This window comes from Trichosurus vulpecula, chromosome 4, assembly GCF_011100635.1.
Source record: "Trichosurus vulpecula isolate mTriVul1 chromosome 4, mTriVul1.pri, whole genome shotgun sequence".
Classification (NCBI taxonomy): Eukaryota; Metazoa; Chordata; class Mammalia; order Diprotodontia; family Phalangeridae; genus Trichosurus; species Trichosurus vulpecula.
This window is the reverse complement of record NC_050576.1, coordinates 213,845,409-213,871,929: the sequence shown is the minus strand read 5'-3', so window position 1 is coordinate 213,871,929 and position 26,521 is coordinate 213,845,409. Positions and strand designations below refer to the sequence as shown.

Genomic DNA, 26,521 nt, shown 5'->3' with positions numbered 1-26,521 from the left:
TTTAAACAAAATCCTATCAAACAGATTATAGCAATTTATCCAAGAAATAATTCCTTATGATCAAGTGGGATTTATATCAAGGATGCAAGGAGAGTTCAACATTAGGAAAACAATCAACATAATCATTTTAAAAACTAAAACATCCAAAATTACATGATCATCTCAATAGATTTAGAAAAAGGCTCTGACAAAGTACAATACTCTTTTATGCTAAAAATCCTACAAAGTACAGGCATAGGGGGACCTTTTTAAAATATCGTTAAAAAAAATTCCATCTAAAGCCAAAATCAAGTATCCTATGCAGTGGGTATACAGGAGAAGCTTTTCCAGTAAATATGAAAGTGAAGCAAGGATGCCCACTCTCTGAACTATTATTTGATATCATTCTTGAAATGCTAACAATTGCAATGATGAAGAGAAAGGAATTAAAACCATAATAATAGGGAAAGAGGAGATAAAACTATCATTGTTTGCTGATATTATGATTTACTTTGCAAATCCCAAGGAATCAGCAAAGATACTAAGACAATAGCTTCAGCAAAGTTGCAGGCTACAAAACAAATCCTTAATAAACAACAGCATTTCTATATAATAATAACAAAACTAAGAAGCAATAACAGAAATGGAAATCTCTTTCCAAATAACTAAAAATGCATGTGTCTGGGGATCAATCTCCCAAAGCACACAAAAGACCTATACAGACAGATTCAATTACAAAACAAAAAAATAAAGAACCACCTAAATAGCTAGAGGAATATTCAGTGCTCATGGCTAGGCTGATATAAATGACAATACTATCAAAATTAATTTACATTATTAATGCTACACCAATCAAATTACCAAGAGGATACTTGACATAGAACTTGAGGTTAGTTATTATGAAGCTGAAGGCAAAGTTGTGTGACTTCACTTAGTAGTGATCAGCAGCACTGTTGTAGTTGTTGTTGTTGTCCTCCTATGTTGTTGTCACTATGCTAGAGTCAAGTTTCATTGTATCCTACCATGACTGATGAGAATAATACAAGCGCAGGATGCTCTACCACAGGTCAGGCACAAATAATCCAGGAGTGAATGCCTGGGGTGGATATTTTAAATTTGCACATCTTGCACTTCCTTTGAGCTGTTTAAATTCTGCGTTGCTCATAGAGCAGAGCAACTTCTCTGACGTGGGAATGCCATGCTGAGCAGTCCTGTGCCAGTGTCTCCCATGTCACACAATCAATTCCAAAGTTCCTGAGAGAGATCTTGAGAGTGTCCTTGTATTGCTTCTTCTGACCACCATGTGAATGCTTCCCCTGTGTGAGTTCTCCATAAAATAGTGGTTTTGGCAAGCACATGTTTTGCATTCAAACAACATGGCCAGCCCATTGGAGCTGGGATCTCTGAAGCAGAGTTTGAATGCTTGGCACTTTAGTTAGAGTGGACCTCAGTGTCTGGTACCTTATCCTGCCAGCTGATCTTCAGAATCTTCCTAAGACAATTCAAATGGAAGCGATTCAGTTTCCTGGCATGGCTCTGGTAGACTGTCCAGGTTTCAGAGGCATACAATTGTGCACTCAAATGCAGCCTCTGAAGCTGAGATGCAACAAAGTATGGATCACTTCTCTGCTGCCTGTGCTAATTTTGGCCTAACAATTAACACCAAGAAAACACCAAGTGCTCCATCAGCCACTACCACACCACATACATGGAACCATCAGTTACAACAAATGGAGAAGTTTTGAATGGGCTGTGGATAAGTTCACTTACCTTGGTAGTGTAATTTCCAGGGATGTACACATTGATAATGAGATTGATGCACACATTGCCAGAGCTCAGCAGCATAAATAGTAAAGGAAAGGACCACAGTGGAAATGACACTTTCCATCAGCAGTTCTGCTTGGTACACCACCCAGGTTAAGCTAACCACCTGAAATCTCAGCATCACACTGATTAACTTGACTTGGAATTGCTGTTGTGGTTGTGGTTCAGTCCTTCAGTTCTGTCCAACTCTTCCTGACCCCATGGACCACAGCACACCAAGCCCTTCTATCCTCCATTAACTCTCAGAGTCTGTCCAAGTTTATGTTCAATGTTTCATAACACTATCTATCCAACTCATTCTTTGCTGTCCCCTTGTCTTGCTTTTAGTCTTTCCCAACATCAGGATCTTTTCCAATGAGTCCCATCTCCTCATCATATAACCAAAGTATTTAAGCTTCAGCTTCAGTATTTGACCTTCCAATGACTAGTTCAAGTTAATTTCTTTGAGTGTTGACTGATTTGATCGTGTTGCTATCCATCCAAGAGACTCTCAAAAATCTTCTCCAGCACAATTCAAAAGCCTGGATTCTGCAGCACTCAGTTTTCCTTATAGTACAAATCTCATAGCCATACATTGTGACTGGTTGACAATATGGACCTTTGTCAGCAAGGTGAGATCTCTACTTTTTTTAACATGCTGTCCTGATTTTCCATAGTATTCCTTCCAAGGAGCAAGCATCCTTTAATTTCATGATTGTAGTCACCATCTACAGTGATACCCAAGAATATAAAATCCGACACTGCTTTCATTTCTTCTCCCACTATTTGAAGTAAGTGATAGAACTAGTTGCCAAGATATTAATTTTTTAATGTTAGGCTTCAAGCTAGCTTTTGCACTCTCCTCTTCCACCCTCATCAAGAGGCTTCTTAATTCTTCACTTTCTGCCATCAGGGTGCTATCATCTGCATATCTGAGATTGTTGATATTTCTCCTAACAACCTTAATTCATCTAGCCTGGCATTTCTTATGACATACTCTGCATAAATAAGGTGACAATATACAGCCATGTCATATTCCTTTTCTAGTCTTAAACCAATCAGTTGTTCCATGTTCAGTTATAAACTGTTGCTTCTTGATCCACATACAAGTTCCTCAAGAGACAAGAAAGATCATCTGGTAACCGTATCTCTTTGAGGACTTGACACATTTTGTTGTGATCCACACAGTCAAAGATTTTAGTGTAGTCAATGAAGATGTTTTTCTTGAGGCTCTCTTGTTTTCTCCTTATTCAAACAAATGTTGGCAATTTAGTCTCTAGTTCCTCTGCTTCTTCAAAAGCCAGCCTATTCTTCTGGTAATTCCTGGTTCACATATTGTTGAAACCTAAGCATAACCTTGTTGACATGTGAGATGAGTGCAACTGTTCAGTAATTTGCACTTTCTTTGACACTGTCCTTCTTTAGGATTGGGACATAAACCTATCTTTTCCAATTCGCTGGCCACTGTTGAATTTTCAAAATGTGCTGGCACACTGAGTGCAGCACTTTAACAGCACCATCTTTTTAGGATTTTAAATAGCTTACCTGGAATTCCATCACTTCCACTTGCCTTATTATTAGCAATGCTTCCTAAAGCCCACTTGATTCTCCAGGGTTCTCTAGGCTCAAAAAGTCTTGGCTTAAAAAGTGTCTCTCATTTGGCATATTGAATCTATTGCCTTTTTATCAGGAAGTACATCCTCAATCATCTGGAATAATAGTAATCGCAATGATCAGAATTCTTAAGTCTATCAAAATTATTCATTTTTATAATGTTGTTGTTATAAACTGCTCTCCTGGTTCCACGTCAGTTCATACAAGTTTTCTCAGAGTTCTCTGAAACTATCTAATTCATCATTTCTTATGGCACAACAGTATTTTATTATATTCATATACTATCATTTGTTTAGCTATTCCCCAACTGATGGGCATCCCTTTAGGTTCCAGTTCTTTGCCATCACAGAAAAGAGTTACCATAGATATTTCTGTACCCATAAATCCATTTTCTCTTTTTTTGATTTCTTTAGAGGTATAGGCCCTAGTAGTATAAATAAGTCAAAAGCTATGCACAGTTTGTAACTATCTGGGCATAGTTCCAAATTGTTTTCCAGAAAGCTAGACCAATTCATAGCTCCATCAACAGTGTTCACTAGCATACTTGTTTTCCAACAGGCCCTCCAACACTTGTCATTTTCTTTCCTCTTTTGTCATCTTTGCCAGCTTGATAAGTGTGAGGTTGAACATTTCTCTAATTATTAGTGATTTGGAGCATTTTTCATATGATTGCTGATTTAGATTTCTTCCTTTGAAAATGGCCTATTTATATCCTCTGGTCATTTATCTATTGGGGATTTGACTCTTAGTCTTTTAAATTTAAATCAGCTCCCAGCTCACATTCTGCAAACTGGCAAAGATGATAAATCATGGTAAGTCAATATTGGAAAAGCTATGGGAAGATACCTTGTTGCTGGGACTATGAAATGGTACAACCATTTTGGAAAGCAATTTGTTATTATGCAAAATGTGGTGACTAAAATGTCTGTATCCTTTGACCCAGTGATTCCACTACTAGCCTCAAAATCCAAGGAGGTCACTGATAAGAAGACAATCAAAATTCTTAATGAAAAGACCAGAGCTAAACAGAAAATTTGATTTTCAAATATAAGACTCAAGAGAAACATAAAAAGGCAAAGAAGAAAACATATGTTCTTCAATAAGGTTAAACTGTATATATCCCTACCCAGGAAGATGATACTTGTAACTCTTAAGAACTGCATCACTATTTGGGCAGTTAGAAGGTGTATATATAGAGAGATAGTACAGGAAAAAGTTGACTTTGATGAGATGATATTAAAAAAATTAAGGGGTGAGGAAGAGGATTGCACTGGGAGAAGAGGGAAGGGAGTAGAATGAGGTAAATTATCTCACATGAAAGCTGCAAAAGATCTATTACAAGGGCAACTAGGTAGCACAGTGAGTAGAGCACTGGCCCTAGAGTCAGGAGGACCTGAGTTCAAATTCGGCTTCAGACACTTGACACGCTTACTAGGTGTGACCTTGGGCAAGTCACTTAACCCCAAATGCCCTGCCTTCCCCCCTCCAAAAAAAAAAGATCTATTACAGTGGAGGAAAAGAGGGAAAGGGAGTGAACATCCCCTGAACCTTACTCTCACCACATTTGGCTCAAGGCGGGAATAATATGCACACTCAGTTAGAAATCTATCTTATTCTATCTGATAGCAGAGGCAGTGGTCATAAGCAAAATGCTGGTAAGGAGGGACAGGGTGAAAGGGTGAAAGAAGAGAAAAGTATAAACAGGAATAATAGGATGGAAGAAAATACACAGTAGTAATCATAACTGTGAACAGAATGAACTCACCCATATAAAAAGGAAATTATAGCAAAGTAGATTAAAAGCCAGAATCCACAATATGTTGTTGACAAGAAACACATTTGAAGCAGAGAAACACACAGAGTAACAGTAAAAGGCTGGAGCTGAACATATTATGCTTCAGCTGAAGAAAAAAAAAAAAAGCAGGGGCAGCGATCATAATCTCAGACAAAACAAAAGCAAAAATTGATCTAATTAAATGAGATAAGAAAGGAAACTACATCTTGCTAAAAGGTACCATAGACAATGAAGTAATAACAATATTAAACATATAGGCACCAAATGGTATAGCATCCAAATTTTTAAAGAAATTAAATGAGTTACAGGAGGAAATAGACAGTAAAACTATACTAGTGGGGGACTTTTAACTTTCTCATTCTTTGCAGATGATATGATGGTATAGAGAATCATAGAAAAACAACCAAAAACTACCTGAAATAATTAACAACTTTAGCAAAGTTGCAGGATATAAAATAAAACCAAGTAAATCATCAGTATTTCTATATTTGACCAACAAAACCCAGCAGCAAGAGATAGAGAAATTCCATTTAAAATAACTGTAAACAATATAAAATACTTGGAAGTCTACTTAGCAAGACAAACCCAGGAACTATATGAAAACAATTACAAAACACTTTTCACACAAATAAAGTCAGATTTAAACAACTAGAAAAATACCAATTGCTCATTAGGCTGAGCTAATGTAAAAAAATGATAACTCTACCTAAATTAATTTACTTATTCAATGCCATACCAATCAAGCTACCCCAAAATTATTTTATAGAGCTGGAAAAAATAATAACAAAATTCATCTGGAAAAACAAACGATCAAGAATATCAAGGGAATTAATGAAAACAAACATGAAGGAAGGTAGCCTAGCCATACCCGATCTCAAAGTGTATTACAAAGCAGTAATCATCAAAACTGTCTGGTACCGGCTAAGAAATAAAGTGGTAGATCAGTGGAATATATTAAATACACAAGACTCAGTGGTAAATAACCATATTAATCTAGTTTTTGATAAACCCAAAGATCCCCGCTTTTGGGATAAGAATTCACTATTTGACAAAAACTGCTGAGAAAACTGGAAAACAGCAAAGTAAAAACCAGGTAGAGACCAACATCTTACACCATATACCAAGATAAGGTCAAAATGGGCATATGATTTAGACCAAAGGGGTGATAATACCATAAGCAAATTAAGAAAGCAAGGAATAGTTTGGAAAAGGGAGGAATTTAGGACCAAATGGGGGGAAAGGGAAGAAGGAGAGGAAGAGAGAGAGAGAGAGAAAGAGAGAGAGAGAGAGAGAGAGAGAGAGAGAGAGAGGAAAGAGAATTATGAGATGTAAAATAATTTTGATATTAAATTAAAAAGTTTTTACACAAACAAGACCAACGTAATCAATATTAGAAGGAAAGCAGAAAGCTAGGAAATCATTTTTACATCAAGTATACCCTTCGACCTAGAAATAATACATTACTAGGTCTGTATCCCCCCAAAAAGATAAAAAACAAAAAGGAAAAGTACCTACATGTACAAAAATATTTATGGCAGCTCTCTTCTGGGGGCAAAGAATTAGAAATTGAGGGGAAGCCCATCAATTTTGGAATGGCTGAACAAGTTGTGGTATGTGATTGTGATGGGATACTATTGTACTATAAGAAATGATGAGCAGGATTCTCTCAGAAAAACTGGAAAGACTTGCATGGGTTGATGTACTGTGTACAAAGTAACAGCAATACTGTATAATGATCAGTTGTGAATGACTTAGCTATTCTCTCAGCAATACAATGATCCAAGACAACTTTGAAAGATTTATGATGAAAAATGCTATTCATCCCCAGAGAAAGAACTGATGGGGTCTGAATATAGATTGAAGCATACTTTTTTTACTCTACTTTTATTGAGTTTTTTTTGTCTATGTTTTCTTTTGCAACATGACTATTATTAAAATGTTTTGCATGACTACACATGTATGATCTATATCAAATTGCTTTCCTTCTAAAGGGGGTGGGGCAATGGAGAGAATTTGGAACTCAAAGTTTTGGGGGGTTTTTTGGAACTCGAAATTTTAAAAACAATTGTTAAAAACTGTTTTACATGTAACTGGGAGAAAATAAAATACTACGTTAAAAAACTTCTTTAAAAAGCTGGGAAATAATTTTTACAGCAAGTATTTCTGATAAAGACCTCCTTTCTCAAATATATAGAGAAATGAACCAAATTTATAACAATATGAGTCATTCTCCAATTGATAAATGGTCAAAGGATATGAACAGGCAGTTTTCAGATGAAGAAAACAAAGCTATCTATAGTCATGTGAAAAAATGCTCTAAATCACTAATAATTAGAGAAATGCAAATTAAAACTGAGGTACTACTTTATCTGTATCAGATTGACAAGAATAGGACAAAAAAAAAGAAAATGACAAATGTTGGAGGGGATGTGGGAAAATTGGGACACTAAAGCACTGTTGGAAGAGTTATGAACTAATCCAATCATTCTGGAGAGTAATTTGGAACTATGCCCAAAGAGCTATCACACTGGGCATACCCTTTGATGAGCAATACCACTAACTAGGTCTGTATCCCAAAGGGATTTTAAAAGGGGGAGAGAGAACCTATTTCTACAAAAATATTTATAGCAGCTCTTTTTGTAGTGGCTAAGAATTGGAAACTAAGGGGATACCCAACAATTGGGTGGCTGATAAGTTGTGGTGTATGATTATAATGGAATATTGCTGTGCTATAAGAAATAATGAGCAGGCAGATTTCCGAAAAAACTGAAAAGACTTCCATGAACTGATGCAAAGTGAAATGAGAACCAGAACATTGTACTCAGTAATAGCAATATTTTATGATGATCAACTGTGAACGACTTACCTATTCTCAGAAATACAACGATTAAAGACAATCCCAAAGGACTCATGAAAAATGCTACCCACCTCCAGAGAAAGGACTGATAGATTCTGAATGCAGATCGAAGCACACTATTTTTCACTTTTTGTATTTTTTTCATGTCTTTCTTCCCTTTGAGTCTGTGTTTTCTTTCACAACATGACTAATATGGTAATAGGCTTTGCATTACTGAACATGTATAACCTATATCAAATTGCTTACTTGTATCCTGGAACAAGGGGTGCAGTGTGTTGGTAAGCAAAATGGGCTCTTAGCACTTAGTTGGCCTTTGTTCCCTTTGAGTAATTCAGTGTATTTCATTGAGCCTTACTAGGTGCTAAGCCCCAGGCCCAAACCCCTATTAGGTGTAAAACCTATGTGGGTGTGGATTGGCAACTAAGGTGGGGCCCAAGGTGGGGCTAACTCAGGGGAGGGCCTAGTTTTATACATGAGTTTGAGTGATAGGTTTGGGACATCAGAGGCTCTTGGACCACGTAGGTTTAAGTCGCCTCTTTGTGACAATTTTAGGTCATGTGGGTGAGTCGCATGTGTGACTCACTCCTGATGCTGAAAAAGATATAAAACCAGGGGTTGGCTTTCTCTTTTTTGGAGCTCTTTCCCACAGCAGTGGTGGTGCAAGTGACTCTGGGCCAGCCCTTGTTCTGAGCTCCCGGGCTGAACCTAGATGTTGGTAATTATGAATTGTATTGGGTCTGTCTGTTTGTAATTTGTTTAGGGCTCTCACTCGTGATGGTGCTGAGGTGGAGACTCTGGGCAGCTGTAACTAGGAGCCCTCCAGCTTGTAACCTGGATGCTGAGACTTTGTTAAATTCTGGTAACTGTATTGGGATTTGAATCAGACAAGGTCTGTCTGTTGATGTTTGTAATTTATTTGTATTTTGCTCTGAAGTTCAGGGTGCTGGCTTCTTCCCCTGAACTAAGTGAGTGATATTTGTATGCTGAATTAAAGTAAGCTTGTCAACCCCTTTAACATTGCTTTCCTTACTAAAACAGATCAAAAGAACCTGTGCTTTTGCAGTGTGTTGGCAGCTTTCTGGGTGCTGGTTGTGGGTGGATCTTACACCCCCACAGAAGCTGCTGGCTGGATTGTTGAAACAGAGGCGGGGGGAGGTAAGGAGAGAGAAAATTTGGAACTTAAAAATGTTTTTACATGAACGTTAAAAAATGTCTTTACATGTAACTAGAGAAAAAAAATTATTAAAAAAAATTCTATGTTGCAGAGAAGGTGCCAACCTGCATTGGAAAGCAAAAAGAATTTCTGTGTTTAGGAGATTTCTCTGCCAGCAAAATCACAAATTTAGTCCCTATCACTATTCTTTCTCAGTTCGGGTATGTCTCTTTGGATAAGGATGGGAGACACAAATGATGATTCAGAAAAGGTGAAATAAAAGCAAAATCTGTCAAAAAATTTTTAAATGAAAAAAGTTGTAGCTGGAAAGAAGTTAAGGCTTTTCTAAAAAGAAAGAGGTCTATATCAGAAGGCAAATGAATCTGAAATGATGCTATGGAAACAACTGAGCATCAATTTTAATTTTCACCTACCTAGCTAAACTACTAATCAGAAGAGAGGACTCTATGACTTCCACTGAAATAGAAGAAAGCAAAAATAGCTAAAGAGTCAGCTGACAGGAAAACATGATAAGTGAAAAAATACTCTTGAAAGGACTTCATTCAAATATGTAATTATATCAAAGGGTGGTCACAATATCACACAACTGGTTCTTCATCCTGATTCACCATGACATAAGAGAGGATACAAGATAGTAAAAGAAAACACAGCAGGAGCTTTCTATGTGACCCAGGAGGCTAAGAAATCTAACTTAGGCTGACCCTCTCATTAGTACTAACAGCTCAAACGGAGCAAACAGACCATGTGAGTATAAAGAAAAGGCAATTCAAGAATCCCACTTATTAGGCAATATGTTCACACTACATAAGTAGCATGTGAAATGAGAAGGACTGAAGGAAGTGCAGATTTCCAGGCTCCCCTCTCATGCTTCTTCTAGGGCATATATTCATTGGGTAAAATAGCAGGTGGAATTGCCAGGATTCGATTATTATTTTTCTTTCTTTTTTTTTGGTCCAGTGCATAATCATTGAATTTTCATTAGTTAAATTTGGAATTCTGTCTTATATAAGTATTTTTGTTGAAGAAAAACATCCAGAATACATGCGGTTTTTAGTAAATAAATTTAATAATTTAAAACTTCTGAGTGTGATACAATTATTGTATAACACAACATGGGAGAAACATTCCTCAAATATTTACAATTAACCTATTAAGATAAAATATTCATCTTAGGACTTCACACTTATTTCAGTAAATAAACTAACCAAAATATAATTTATTTTTCTGAAATAACTATGAAATTATCTGGAAAAATATTAAGATAAATCACTACTTTAAAATGTATAGTATGTAGAAGTAGTATGGTATATGTAGTGGAAAGAGTAACTAATTGGCTTCAGAAGACTGGCCCTACTACAGGCATACCTATTTTTATGGTGCATTGCCTTATTATGTTTTGCAGATACTGCGTTTTTTTACAAAATGAAGGACTGTAGCAACCTTGCATGGAGCAAGTTTATCAGCACCATTTTTCTAATAGCATGTGCTCACATCATGTCTCTGTGTCACATTTTGGTAACTCTCGAAATATTTAAAACTCTTTCATAATAATTATTATATCTGTTATGGTGATCTGTGATCAGTGATCTTTTATGTTACTATTGAAATTGTTTTGGGGCACCATGAACAGCACCCATATAAGACGATGAACTTAATCGATAAACATATTTATTTTCACAGCTCCACTGACTTGCTGCTCCCTGGACTCTCTCCCTCTCCTAGGGCCTTCCCTATTCCCCGAGACAGAACCATACTGAAGAATATTACATAAATTTAGTTGATGAAGCAGCAGCAGAGTTTGAGAGGATTGGCTACAATTTTGAAAGAAATTCTACTCTGAGTAAAATACTATCAAACAGCATCACATGCTACAAAGAAATCTTCCGTGAAAGGAAAAGTCAATTGTAGTAAACTCCCTTGTTGTCTTATTTTAAGAAATTGCCACAGCCAACCCAACATTCAGCAACGAACACCCTGATCAGGCAGCAGCCATCAACACTGAGGCAAGACCTTCCACCAGCAAAAAGATTATAACTCACTGAAGGCTCAGAAGATTGTTAGCATTTTTTTAGCCATTAAGTATTTTTAAATTAAGGCATGTTTTAGATGTAACAGCATCTCATTTAATAGACTTTAGCATAGTGTAAACACAACTTTTACATGCACTAGGAAACCAAAAACTTAGTGTGACTTGCTTTATTGGGATATTCACTTTATTGTGGTGGTCTGGAACCAAATCCACACTATCTACAATGCCTGTACTTACTAGAATATTTAGCAAGATACATATACATATATATCATATTATATATATATACAAAAGATAATGTGGAGATAGAAATGACATAATTTGATAACTGAATGAATATGTGTGGTGAGAGATAGTGAGAAGGCAAATGGCCATAAGACTGACATGGAAGTTACAAATCTAGATTACTGGAAGGACATTGGCACTCTTGATAATTTATAGGAAAATTCGTTGGTAACTTCTCTGTACATGTATCCTTAATTATAAAGTGAAAGCATTGAACTAGAAGATCTCTATGGTTGCTTCTAACTCTAAAATTCCATGTGTCCACTACATGTTATGAGGTTGCAGTAAGCAATAGTATTTTTAATAGATTACATTAAATTCATTGAACCAGAACTTTAAGTAGTAATTTTCACGAAATCCACTTTGCATGAGACTAACATTTTTCTCATGTGATGACAGCTTATTCCAGTAAAAGCAGTTTTAGGGCATCTTGTAAACCAACAAACTATGGAATAAGGATCAATAAATTCTTAACCCTATCTAATTTCCAACAATTCATTTATAACTAAAGGTATGCCTAGAAGAAGCTGAGTGGAGCAGGGGATAGAGGGCTGGGTCTGGAGTAAAAAAGATCTGAGTTCAAATCTGACCTCAAACACTTAACACCTATATGACTCTAAGGAAGTCACTTAACCTCATTTGCCTCAGTTTCCTCACTGGGGATAATAGTAGCACCTACCTCTCAGGGTTGTTAAGAGGATCAAATGAAATTATATTTGTAAATCATGTGAGTTTGTTTTCATAAAGCCTGGCATATAATAAGTGCTTAGATAAATGCTTCTTTCCTTCCTTCCATCCTTACAAATGTCAGTTATATCACATCCTGGCAAAGACATTTAGTGGCAGTTATCTATATGAAAATGCCCCAAGGGAATTATCCTTACCCTAGCTAGATTTGCCTTTTTTAGAAGGCTGGAAGGAAGGGCTCCCTTACCTGTGTATCTGCTCCAGCTCTAGGCGATGCTCCTGCAGTCGGTGCTGATAAAGCTGCTGCAGTTCCTCTCGCTTTCTGGTTTCCTTGGCAACAGCTTGCTTTAGCTTGGCCACTTCTATCTTGAGCTCACTCACCTCTGCCTTTCTAGCTTCCTCCAACATACTGGTTTGGGCAAAGGCAGCATCATAACGCTCCAGCTCACAGTCCCGTTCCTCTAAGACTTGCAAGTTATAGGTGAAGTCCTTTTTCAACTGACTGAGCTTCTCTTTTGCTTCCTGGAGCTGCCGCTGGGCATCTTGTAGGGCTGTTTCTTGCAGTTGGGCTCGAAGGGCCTGTAATGTTTTCCACTCTTCTTTTTTACAAGCCAACAGTTCATCCAGTTCTTTCTCCTGTGGTAGCATTGTAGAGTCTATAGGAGAGAAAGGGAAAAGTATCAGGGATCCATCTTTGGGAATTTTCTGCCATTCTCTCCCCTTATACATATATATGTACTCTTCATCTTATCACCTCCAATAAGAATGACCCCACTTTCATTCCCTTCTCTCCCAATATAATGTATAGTATCTCATTATATGTTGGTTCCTTCCTAGCTATCTTCAATAATGTCCTAGTCTCTCCTACCTTATAAAAAAATCCTTACTAGATTCCACTATCTCTATTAGCTACTGTTTTATAGCTCTCCTACTTTACTCATTCTAACTCCTTGGAAAGTCAATTATAGTTACTGCCTCTACTTCTATCCTCTTTCTTCAAAACTAACTGTGATCGGGGGGTGGACCCAAGGTGGCGGCTGGAAAGCAGGGACTAGAGTAAGCTCCCTGCCAAGTCCCTCCAAAACCTATAAAAAAATGGCTCTCAACCAATTGCAGAACTACAGAACCCACAAAAAAGCAGAGGAAAGCAGGGCTCCAGCCCAGGACAGCCTGGATGGTCTCTGGGTAAGGTCTATCCCGCATGGAGCTGGGAGCGGAGCAGAGCAGAGCCCAGCGTGGGCGGCATGGACCAACCAGACCAGGAGCTGGGCAGAGCGTGCCCTAGCACCCTGAATCAGTGAGCTGCAGCAGTTACCAGACTTCTCAACCCACAAACACCAAAGACAACAGAGAACGTTAGTGGGAAAAGCTGCTGGGGGACAGAGTGAAAAAAGGAGTTCACAGTTCAGCCACTGCCCTTGGGGCAGTGGAGGTGGGGCAGCTACAGAACTACAGCTGTAGTTGCTTCCGGCCCCAGGCCCACCTGTTAGGAGGAATTAAGTGGCAGATCAGAGCAGGAGTGAAGAGCCTGCTGAAGATCTAAGTCCAGTCTGGGTTGGGGGTTCTTGGGGAAGGAGAAGTGCTTGTATGGCAGAGCTGGTGCATCCCCCCAAGCTTGGAACATAGTTCTCTTAACTCTACAAGCAGTCACACCCCACTGAAAAACTCAAGGGTCAAGTTAGCTGGCTGGAAATATGGCCAGGCAGTGAAAACGCACCCAGATTCAGTCTCAGACTTTGGAATCTTTCTTTGGTGACAAAGAAGACCAAAACATATAGCCAGAAGAAGTCAACAAAGTAAAAGAGCCTACAACAAAAGCCTCCAAGAAAAACATGAACTGGTCTCAGGCCACGGAAGAGCTCAAAAAAGAATTTGGAAAAGCAAGTTAGAGAAGTAGAGGAAAAATTGGGAAGAGAAATGAGAGTGATGCAAGAAAACCATGAAAAACAGTTAGTCAATGACTTGCTAAAGGAGACCCAAAAAAAATACTGAAAAATACACTGAAGAAAACAACACTTTAAAAAATAGACTGACTCAAATGGCAAAAGAGCTCCAAAAAGCCAATGAGGAGAAGAATGCCTTGAAAGGCAGAATTAGCCAAATGGAAAAGGAGGTCCAAAAGACCACTGAAGAAAATACTACCTTAAAAATGAGATTGGAGCAAGTGGAAGCTAGTGACTTGATGAGAAATCAAGATATTATAAAACAGAACCAAAGGAATGAAAAAATGGAAGACAATGTAAAATATCTCATTGGAAAAACAACTGACCTGGAAAATAGATCCAGGAGAGATAATTTAAAAATTAGTGGACTACCTGAAAGCCATGATCAAAAAAAGAGCCTAGATATCATCTTTCAAGAAATTATCAAGGAGAACTGCCCTCATATTCTAGAGCCAGAGGGTAAAATAGAAATTGAAAGAATCCACCGATTGCCTCCTCAAATAGATCCCAAAAAGAAATCTCCTAGGAATATTGTCGCCAAATTCCAGAGCTCCCAGATCAAGGAGAAAATACTTCAAGCAGCCAGAAAGAAACAATTTGAATATTGTGGAAACACAATCAGAATAACCTAAGATCTAGCACCTTCTACGTTAAGAGATCGAAAGGCTTGGAATATGATATTCCGGAGGTCAATGGAGCTAGGATTAAAACCTAGAATCACCTACCCAGCAAAACTGAGTATCATGCTCCAAGGCAAAATATGGATTTTCAATAAAATAGAGGACTTTCAAGCTTTCTCAGTGAAAAGACCAGAGCTGAATAGAAAATTTGACTTTCAAACACGAGAATCAAAAGAAGCATGAAAAGGTGATCAAGAAACAGAAATTGCAAGGGACTTACTAAAGTTGAACTCTTTTGTTGACATTCCTACATGGAAAGATGATGTGTATGATTCATGAGACCTCAGTATTAGCGTAGCTGAACGGAATATGCATATATAAATATATATATATATATGTTTATGTATATATATGTGAGTGTGTATATATGTATGTATGTGTGTATATATATATATATATATATATATATATAGAGAGAGAGAGAGAGAGAGAGAGAGAGAGAGCGGGCACAGAGTGAGTTGAAGATGAAGGGAAGATATCTTAAAGAAATAAAATCAAATTAAGGGATAAGAGAGGAATATATTGAGAGAAAGAGATAGGGAGAGATAGAATGCGGTAAATTATCTTGCATAAAAGTGGCAAGAAAAAGCAATTCTGTAGGAAGAGAAGAGAAGGCAGGTGAGGGGGAATGACTGAATCTTGCTCTCATCAGATTTGACCTGAGGAGGGAATACCATACATACTCAATTGAGTAACTTACCCTACAGGGAAAAAGGAGGAAGAAGATAAAAAAAAGGGGAGATGATAGAAGGGAGGGCAGATGGGGGTGGAGGTAATCAAAAACAAACACTTTCGAAAGGGGACAGGGTCAAGGGAGAAAATTCAATGAAGGGGGATTGGTTAGGAAGGAGCAAAATATAGTTAGTCTTTCACAACATGAGTATTGTGGAAGGGTTATACATAATGATACGCATGTGGCCTATGTTGAATTGCTTGACTTCTTAGGGAGGGTGGGTGAGAAGGGAAGAGGGGAGAGAATTTGGAACTGAAAGTTTTAAAAACAGATGTTCAAAAACAAAAAAAAAAAGTTTTTGCATGCAACTAGAAAATAAGATACACAGGTAATGGGGCATAGAAATTTATCCTGCCCTACAAGAAAGGAAGGGAAAAGGGGATGGGAGGGGAGTGAGGTGACAGAAGGGAGGGCTAAGTGGGGAACAGGGCAACCAGAATATATGCCATCTTGGAGTGAGGGGGAGGGTAGAAATGGGGAGAAAATTTGTAATTCAAACTCTTGTGTAAATCAATGCTGAAAACTAAATATATTAAATAAAAAAAATTAGAATAAAAAAAAAACTAACTGTGATCTGGCTTCCAACCTCATCACTCAACTGAAAGTGCTTTCTCCATAACCAATGATCTCTTTCTCCTGGGTTTCGTTGGTAGTATACAGAAATGTTGATATTTTTGTGGATTTATTTTAAATCTTGCTACTTTGCTGAAGTTATTGTCACCTATCTTTGAAAGGATTTAGAACTCTGATTTATGCAATGGCAAACCAGAAGTCTAAATAAATAAAGATGAACAAGTCACAAACTTCCTGCAAAAAGAAACATATTCAGATATGGCTAATGTGGGGATGTTTTTTTTTTTTTTACTGGACTATGCAGATATGTATTGACAGATTAATTTGAAGAGTTAGTATTTTTCCTTTTGGTCATATCAGCCAATCTGATAAGTATCAGGTAGTACTGTGCTTTAATTTGTATTTCTCTATGAGTGAGTTTTTTTGTATGACTTTACATAGCTTTGATTACATCATCTGGAAACTACCTTTTGATATCCTTTGACCATTTATAAATTAAGGAATGACTTGTATTCTTATAAATTTGACTCAGTTCTCTATATATTTGAGAAATGAAGCCTTTATGAAAAAAACTTGCTGTAAAATTTTCTTCACAGTAATGATTACTGTGTATTTTCCTCTATCCTATTTTTCCTATTCATCTTTCTCTCTCTTTCACCTTGTTCCACCCTCCTCGAATTTTGCTTCTGACCACCACCTCCCCAAATCTGCTCTTCCGTCTATCAGCCCTCCCCTTTCTCTTATCCCCCCTCTCTCCTACCTCCCTGCAGGGTGAGATAGATTTCTATACCCAACTGAGTGTGTATGTTATTCCCTCTTTGAGCCAATTCTATTAAGAGTAAAGTTCAAATGTTGCCTGCCACTCTCCTTTCTTCCCTTCCACTGTAAGAGCTTTTCCTTGCTTCTTTTATGTGAGATAATTTACTCCATTTGACTTCTCCCTTCCCCCATCTCCCGCTGCACCTCTTTTTAACCCCTTAATTTTATATTTTTTCAATATCTTGCCATCACAGTTCACACCTGTGCCCTCTGCCTATGCATATTCCTTCTAACTGCCCTAAAAATGAGAAAGTTTTTAGAACTTACAGGTATCATTTTCCCATGTGGGAATGTAAGCAGTTTAACCTTATTGAATCCCTTATGATTTATCTTTCCTGTTTACCTTTTTATGCTTCTCTTAAGCTTTGAATTTGAAAGTCAAATTTTGTATTCAGCTCGTCTTTTCCTCAGGAATGCTTGAAAGTCTTCTATTTCATTAAATATCCATTTTTTCCCCTGAAGGATTATACTCAGTTTTGCTAGGTAGGTGATTCTTGGATGTAATTCTAGCTCCTTTGCCTTCTGGAATATTATATTCTAAGTCTCCCAAGCCTTTTATGTTGAAGCTGCCAAATCTTATGTGATCCTGACTGTGGCTCCATGATATTTGAATTGCTTTTTTCTAGCTGTTTGCAATATTTTCTCCTTGACCTTGGAGCTCTGGAATTTGGCTATAATATTTCTGGAAGTTTTAATTTTGGGAACTCTTTAAGGAGGTAATCAGTGGATTCTTTCAGTTTCTATTTCACACTCTGATTTCAGGATATCAGAGCCATTTTTATTAATAATTTCTTGAAATATGACGTCTAGATTTTTTTTTTACCATGGCTTTCAGGTAGTCCAATAATGCTTAAATTATCTTGCCTAAATCTGTCTTCCAAGTCAGTTGCTTTTCCAATGAGATATGTTTCACATTCTTTTTCATTTTTCTGATTTTTTTCTTGATTTCTCATGGAGTCATTAGATTCCACTTGCCCAATTCTGATTTTAAGGAATTATTTTCTTCAGTGAATTTTGTACCTCTTTTCCCATTTGGCCAATTCTGCTTTTTAAGGAGTTCTCTCCACTGGATTTTTGTGTCTCTTTTAACCCTTTGGCCTTTTCTGTTTTTTAAGATATTATTTTCTTCAGTATTTTTTTGTGCCTCCTTTGCCAAGCTGTTGACTTTTTTCATGATTTTCTTGCATCACTCCCATTTCTTTTCCAAATTTTCCATCTACCTCTCTTATTTGATTTTTTAAATCCTTTTTGAACTCTTCTAGGAATTCTTTTTTTGGGGGGTGGGGGGGAGACTGAGACTAATTCACATTTTCTTTTTTACCTCCATTTAACAAATATTTATTGAACAGTAAAATTGTGCCAAGTATTCTACTGGGCACTTAAGTATAAAGAGAAAATGGAAACATTATGCTGTTATTCATACTATAGCTCCTGATAGAATGTAAGTTCTTTGACTGCAGGTTCTAAAAATAGTATAGTATGAATAATAGTACAAACCATTTTTTGAGGATTCTTATTCCAACTTTCACCTCCACTGACAGGTCAAATCCCCAGAGCTTGACTATATCTTCCCTTCAGAATTCTTTTTTTTTGGGGGGGGGGATGGGCAGGAAATACATAACAAATCTTTTTTTTTTAGTATCTTTTGATATCCCAGTCAATCTAATGTTTTTGCTTCTTGTATTGTCATCCAAGTACATTTGTTTTATCATTTAGTTGCTGTTAATTTGTTGTTCTTTTGCACATGAAACTGCAAATCTATTATCTACAACTGGCTTTTTCTTTCTAATATGTAATAAAGTTTATCATGTAAATTTTTTCCCTCCCCCGCAGATGGCTACTATTAACACAAATACGTAGGCATATGTGTGTGTGTGTGTGTGTGTGTGTGTGTGTGTGTGTGTGTAAATCCATACTATACATACTTCTACTTATCAGTTCTTTCTCTGGATGCAGATAGCATCTTCCTTCATAGGTTCTATTTATAATAGTCAAAACGTTTTGCTTGCACAGTAAGCATATTTTCTTTGAAGGATAATCTGGGAGAAGCAAAAACCAATAACATTAAAAGAAAATATGCTCGCTATTCTCTCTTTTGTTTTTTTGGTGAGGCTTGCCATTGCAGGTTCCAGTTTTTCTATTCTGTACATTATTTTTGCTCTGTGGAACTTAAATTCTATTCTCATACATCTCATTTCTCTTTTGAACCACTCAGGCACAGCATGTTGCAGTTCCACATTCTCCACAGGGTTCTCTGTCTCACCAAGTGTAGGATCATTTTCCTTTCCTTTACAACATTTACTCATAGATGCCTGAATTTGTTTACTGTATCTAGAAGTCATATTTCCCTCTGTTGCTACTGTTTTTCCTGTTGATTATATACTAATGTTCAAGGTCTTTCAGTGTTCTTCCTAAATTCTTTGGTAATTCTGTCTTCCCCCAACCCATCCATTTTCCTTATTGTTCACTTTCTGACTCCTGCCTCTCTAATTGTGGTTTCTTTGGGGCCTGGATCTGGAAGTTCTCAGCCTCCCAAACTGAGCAATTCACTTTTCACCAGCCTAGATCTCTACCTCAATTGCCTTTTGGGTGATCAGAACTAGTTCCAGAACTAGTTCCCTTTCCCTCAGGTTTGATGGAATGCTATTCAACCCTACCCCCACCCCAAAACACACACACACACACACACACACACACACACACACACACACACACAGTGTCCTGACCCACTCCCTCTACGTCTTAGTTCTTTGCCCCAGGACTGGAAGCTCAGAGCTGTGTGCCCCAGCACCAGTTCTGTGGACATTAAGGGGTTATTGGTCTGGCTCCAGGTCTACTGATACTATAGTTGTCTGCACCAGAACCAGTAGTTCAAAGCTTTTCAGCACTGGTGCTACAGAGTTGGAGTTCCAGCAGACTTTTGCTCCTGAGGGGCTATGGCTGCCTGGATGTCTGAGCTATGGCTGGCTATCACAACCAGAGTAAATTTCCAAAGCCTGGAGCCTTACTTTTCAGGCAGAAGAAAGAGAGAGGGAGGGGGAGACTAGGGCATTGACACGGATTTTGTGGTAAATCGGTATCCTGTCTTTAGGTCTTTAAGCACAGCCTTGCTGGGGGTAGTGTGGGAGGTGGAGGGGAGGGGGCGGGGAATTGGGTAAGCTCAAGGTCAGTGAACAACAATCAGTTCAACAGTTTTGTGGGGTTTTTTTTAAATCTTTTTTAGCTTCTTAGTGTCCTAGACCATGGAAACAGCTAAAGTTGCTTTATCTTTAGTGGCTAAGTTCTATTTTGGAGAAGTTTGAGAGGTCGTGGGGATCAAAGAAAATGCCTAGTTTTCCACCTTGCTGCTCACATGACATGGAAGTCTTCTCACATCCATCTTTATTTTCATTTGTGTTTAGGCTCAGATTTTCAGGGTAGGTCACCTTGGGCTGCATCTTGAGCTAAATTGTTCTTTGGAACATTCTCTCATAGTTTCTATTAAGTGTAGAATAGTCTTGTGTTTTTTGAATTTTCTTTCTTTTATATTTGAAGGCCTTTCTCCTGTTCGCTTGTAGAATTTGTTGTTTCTCAATAGAACCGTTAAATTCAATTTGTAGCACAGTATTTTTTTCTGGAAGTGGTCCACGTATTATTTTGATTAGCACTTTGCTTTCTATGTTCAGAAGTTCTAGGGAAGTTTTCCTATATGATATCTTGAGTTTTGGTGTTCTGATTTTTTTACTTGCTATGTTCTTCTCATAGGCTGGTAATTCTTAACTATTTTCTACATATCCTGTCTTTGAGATCAAGGTTTTGCTGATATATCAACCACGCTTTCCTTTAATGTTATTGCTTTTTGCTTCTCTTCTTCCAGGTTATCCTTCACTTCCATGTATTTGCATTCTCAATTAGTTACTCTCCTGTTTTTTGGTGAGATTTGTCACTGTGGATTCAAGTTTTTCTACTTAGCTGACTATTTCTGTTGTGCTACTTTTGCAGGCTAACAAAGCAGATGATGTAGTCATATAGCCCAGACACAGAACATCCTCCTGTATCTAAACTACTGTATGTTAAGGTCCCTTCACCTCTGACACAGACACACCCCAGAAAATAGAGAAGGCTTCAGAAGATGTTATCAAAGGCACACTGTCAAAGACTTTTTAACAGATTTATCACTATAAAACCTTCTGTGTTCTCTATACCCAAGACTTCAGTCAGCTTGAAGCACGATTGAACCTTCCCAAGGAAAAACATACAGAAACATACAAAAAAGTCACCTATTAACATTAGGTTCCTGCAACACATCACTCTTCCATGAAGACATTTCATATGGCTTTCCTTCCATTGAGGATTTATCAATCAATAAACTTTACTTAAGTGCCTACTATGTGTTAAGCATAAAAATTAAACAGTACCTGCCATCAAGAAGCTTCCATTCTAAGAAAGTAGCATATACATATACATTACCATATAAATACAAAGTAATGGGAATGGGAGAAGTGCACAGGGGTGGGACACTGGAACTGAGGAGGAGGAGATACCTATTAGCTGGGGAGATCAGGAAAGGCTTCAAGTAGAAGGGATTCTAAGAAGTGAAAGGTGGTGGTACATTCCAGGTTGGGGAAGTCAAGGCAGGTACCATGAGATAGTGTGTTTTATGTGAGGAACAGTAAGAAAGAAGAGGAGTAAAAAGGCTGGAAGGGTAGTTTGGGGCCAGGTCATAAAGGGATTTGAATGCCAAACAGGGGAATTTATATTTGATCCTAGAAGTATAAGGAACCACTAGAAGTTTACTAAGTAGGGAAATGATGGAGTCAGACTGGCTCTTTAGGAAAATCACTTTAGAGGATGTGTGGAGGATGAACTGGAGAGATAGAGACTAGAGGCAGGAAGACCAAAAAAGAGTCTATTATAATAGTCCACGAGAGAAGTGAATTAGCATGGTAGTTGTGTGAGGCTTGGCAGTAGTAGTCACTATTTCTGCACACACACCCCTGCCTGAGTTCAGATGAATCATTTTCCTGGTTAGGATGACACTATGGAATGATAACTCATGTTCAGAATAATGATCCTAGGCCACTAGAAGAAACTCAAAGAGAAATTAAATTATTTATAACACATTTTATTTGCTAAGCCAAGAAAAGTATATTAATTCATCTTAAAAACCATTAAACAGAGGTTGGAGGCATCGGCTCATGGAATTCTACTAAGCCCTCAGTGAGCTAAGAGAAAAATTTAATAACCCTTAATTCCCCCTTTGGTGCCTAGGATTGTGCTGGACACACTTTTGAATATTTTAAGTACTTAGTAATTGACTGAATCCTCTGAGAACTTCATTTAATCACAGTTTAACTAACGATAGTGAAAATCAAGGAATCTCCAAGTAAAGCAATCAGAGTTAAAATTCCACCTCTATTTATTACTGTGTAACCTTGTGCAAGTCACATAACTTCTCTGGGTCTCAAACTATCTATAAAATGATACAGTTGTACCAGATAGCCTCTAAGGTTCATTATAACTTTCCTAACATTTCCACACATTCCTAAAAATTCAACAAATGGAATCTTTTCACAATCACTAGTTAGCCAGCTTGCAGAACTAAAAATCTATCTTGTTTTGGCAATAATTCACCATACTTCTGAACCTTTGACAGATTACTTTGAGATTTCTATTCCAATTATTGCAGCATGTAGTAAATTCTTTTATTTAGAATACTTCAAATTAAGTATTCTAGTTAATACAATTATCAAGTATTTTGATTAAGCTTACCATCTCAAAATTTATAATTTTCAGAAAATAAGAATATAGTAAAATCTATAACACTGAAACTAAAATGAAGACATTTTAATCTTCTTTTGATAATTCAGAAATCACATGTCAGCTTTCTTTCATGTGGTGTCTTCCCCCATTAGACTGTAAGATCCATGGAGAAAAGGATTGTCTTTTTCTTATTTGTATCTCCAGTCCTTAGCACAGGTCCTGGCACATAGCACTTAATAACTGTCCATGGCATTGTATTTGTGTTGTACCTCAGGATCTTGCAGTATCTTTAAGTCACAGTATTATATCCCACCCTATATTTGTACAATATAGAATGTTTTTCAAAATATATATATAAAATCTCAACTGAATCTGAAATACCACTACTATATATGTCATTATATATGTATATATGACACATATATATATATATGTGTGTGTGTGTGCATGTATATGTGTGTGTCAGCTAATAAAGAATAATGTTGGATAAACTTACTTTTAATCTATTTAGAAAATTAGTTTATATCAGATTTCATGACATGTATAAAAATAAAACAACAACAAAAATCATAACTATGAAGGTAAACATCATTAGCTCTAAGGAACTTGTATAATCTGAGGCAAATTCAGACCATGATCCCTGGCTTGTTGACTCATCTTTACAGTTTATACCTGGGCTCACAGAGCTGAGAATCTACCCTTAGTAATCTTGGTATGCAAAGGATTATGCCTGAAGTCCCACAGGCTGAGATTAAAGGACTTTACATATAAGACAATTAAGATTTCTAGATTCATTTCTCTCCATGTAGCTGTCATATAATAAGTGTCACTAAATAATATCCTTGCCCAAGAGGAACAAGAGCTGGAGTTTCTTTGCAAATTTAAAAAAAAAAAAAGGAGTTCTTCTTAGGAGAAGTTAACAAATCACTTTAATCAGCTACAAAAGAATATAGTGAATAAAAACCTGGGTTTAGGAGGCAGCTTTCTGGACTCTGTTGTGGTAAAGAGCAATGAATTTTGAATCAAAATGCCTAGTTTTCATAATTCCTTGCCAATTGTTATAAATTGGTATTTATGTTAGCACTTTAAACTTTGCAAAGTATTTTATGTACATTATCTCATTTGATCCCCACAACAACCCAGTGAGGCCAATCTCTACAGATATCATTATTTACTACAGCTACCATTACTCCTACTTTAAAGATGAGAAAACTGTGGCTCAGAGAGGTTAAGACTCCAGACACAAAGACAGTAAGTGTCAGAGTCAGTATTCAAAACAGAATCTCTGCTGACTCCAAGCCCAGGGCTCTTTTCATTATACCACACTGCCACTCTGTCCTGCCACACACCAGCTGTGTGACTTTGAGCAAGTCACTAACAAGAAGTTAAATACTTCTCTCTGACGCAGTTTCCTTATCTTTAAAATTAGGATACTGTTGAATAGGCTGAACCAATATAATAAAAAATGACAATTCAACCTAAATGAATCTACTTATTCAGTGCCATACCAATCAAACTACCAAAAAATTATTTTATAGAGCTAGAAAAATAATAACAAAATTCATCTGGAAGAACAAAAGGTCAAGATTATCAATGAAATCAATGAAAAAAACTTGAAGGAAAGTGGCCTAGCCATAACAGATCTCAAACTATAAGAAATTGAGTGGTGGATCAGTGGAATCTATTAAGTGTACAAGACTCAGTAGTAAATGATCCAAGTAATCCAGTGTTTGATAAACCCAAAGACCCCAGCAGTTGGGACAAAAACTCATTATTTCACAAAAACTGCTGGGAAAACTGGAAAACAGTTTGGCAGAAACTAGGTATAGAATCAACATCTCACACCATATACCAAGATAAGATCAAAATGGATATGTGATTTACACATAAAGGGTGATACCATAAGCAAATTAGGAAAGCATGGAATAGTTTACCTGTCAGATCTATGGATAGGGGAAGAATTTAGGACTAAAAAAGATACAGAGAGCATCATGAAATGTAAAACGGATAAATTTGATTATATAAAATTAACAATTTTGTACAAATAAAACAATGGAGCCAAAATTGGAAGGAAAGCAGAAAACTGGGAGAAAGAATTTACAGCAAGTATCTCTGATAAGGGCCTCATTTCTCATATATATAGAGAACTAAGTTAAATTTATAACAACATGAGTCATTTCCCAATTGATAAATGGTCAAAGGATATGAACAGGCAGTTTTCAGACAAAGAAATCAAACCCATCTGTAATCATACGAAAAAAAAATGCTCTAAGTAAATATTGATTAGAGAAATGTATAAAACAACTCTGAGGTACCACCTCCCACCTATCAGATTGGCTAATATGACAAAAAAGGAAAATGATAAATGCTGGAGGGGATGTGGGAAAACTAGGACCTTAATGCACTATTGGTGGAATTGTGAACTGGTCCATTCTAGAGAGCAATTTGGAACGACACCCAAAGGGCTATAAAACTGTGAATACCCTTTGATCCAGCAATACCTCTACTAGGTCTGTATCCCACAGAGATGTTTAAAAATAGAAAAAAAAATCTATTTGTACAAAAATATTTATAGCAGCTCTTTTTGTGATGGCTAAGAATTGGAAGTCAAGGGGAGGCCCATCAATTGGGCAATGGCTGAACAAGTTGTAGTATATGACTGTAACGGAATATTGTTGTGCTATAAGAAATGACAAGCAGGTTCATTTCAGAAAAACCTGTAAAGACTTACATGAACTGATACAAAATGAAGTGAGCAGAAGCAGGAGAACATTGTACACAATAACAGCAACATTATATGATGAAGAAATGTGAATGATTTAGCTATTCTCAGCAATACAACAGACAATCCCCAAGGACTCATGATGAAAAATGTTATCTACCTCCAGAGAAAGAACTGAAATTGTCTGACTACAAACTTAAGTATACCATTTTTTTCATTTTCTTTCTTTCTCTCTTCTTTTTAGGGTCCTTTTGTGCAAAATGACTAATACAGAAAATTTTTACATGATTGTACTCATTTAACCTATATCGGATTGCTTACTGTCTCAGGGGAGGGAGTGGAGAATGAGGGAGGGATAGAATCTGGAGCTCCAAACTTTTTTTAAAAAATGTTTAAAACTGTTTTTATATGTAATTGGGGGGGGAAATAAAATATTATTTTAAAAATTAGGATATAGTACTACCTACTTAAAGAATTGTTTTCAGAATTAAGTGAGATATGTAAAACATTGTGTAAATCATAAAAACTATATACCTATCAATTATCATCACCTGTTCTTTCTACTTATGCACAATTTTTATGTTTCACAAATGAAAAAACTGAATAATCGCTGAAAAAAAGTTATTTTACTGATAAGCCAATAACATTATGTTTTTATCTTATTTTGCACTTAAAGCTCAGTAAGTTCTTTTTGTCTCTAAAGTTAAATTCATAATAAAAATTATTTCTAAAAATTCCCATCTAGAAAAATATGTATACACACACAACATACATACACATATATACAAACATATATATGTATATTCATACATATACATATATATTTATGTATGTATGTAAAAAGATTGGTTCCTAATGCATTCCTATGTAATGGGTAATGCTGTGAGGCTTAATGAGGAGTCTGAAAATCAATTAGACAAGCTTGGCAAAAATTGAGTTTTGTTTTCCAGAGATGAAAACAACTGTCCTTGGTCACCATGGTTTTTGCAGGTTTATAGACTATTTAAGGCTCTCAAAATTTCATACTCAACTTATAAGCAGAAGAGGCCCCAGCTTAAAGATGAACCATATATAGATAACCTTAAG

At 36.8% G+C, this 26,521-nt stretch overlaps 1 protein-coding gene across 1 annotated transcript in view; it reads right to left on the bottom strand.

Moving 5' to 3' along the window:
- Window positions 1-26,521, bottom strand: part of CCDC57 (coiled-coil domain containing 57) — a 312,170-nt gene that overhangs the window by 271,379 nt on the left and 14,270 nt on the right. The window contains exon 2 of the mRNA XM_036754111.1: window positions 12,471-12,879. Coding sequence (XP_036610006.1) covers window positions 12,471-12,871 — 401 coding nt within the window. The 5' untranslated portion in view covers window positions 12,872-12,879. The remainder of the gene's footprint in view (window positions 1-12,470; window positions 12,880-26,521) is intronic.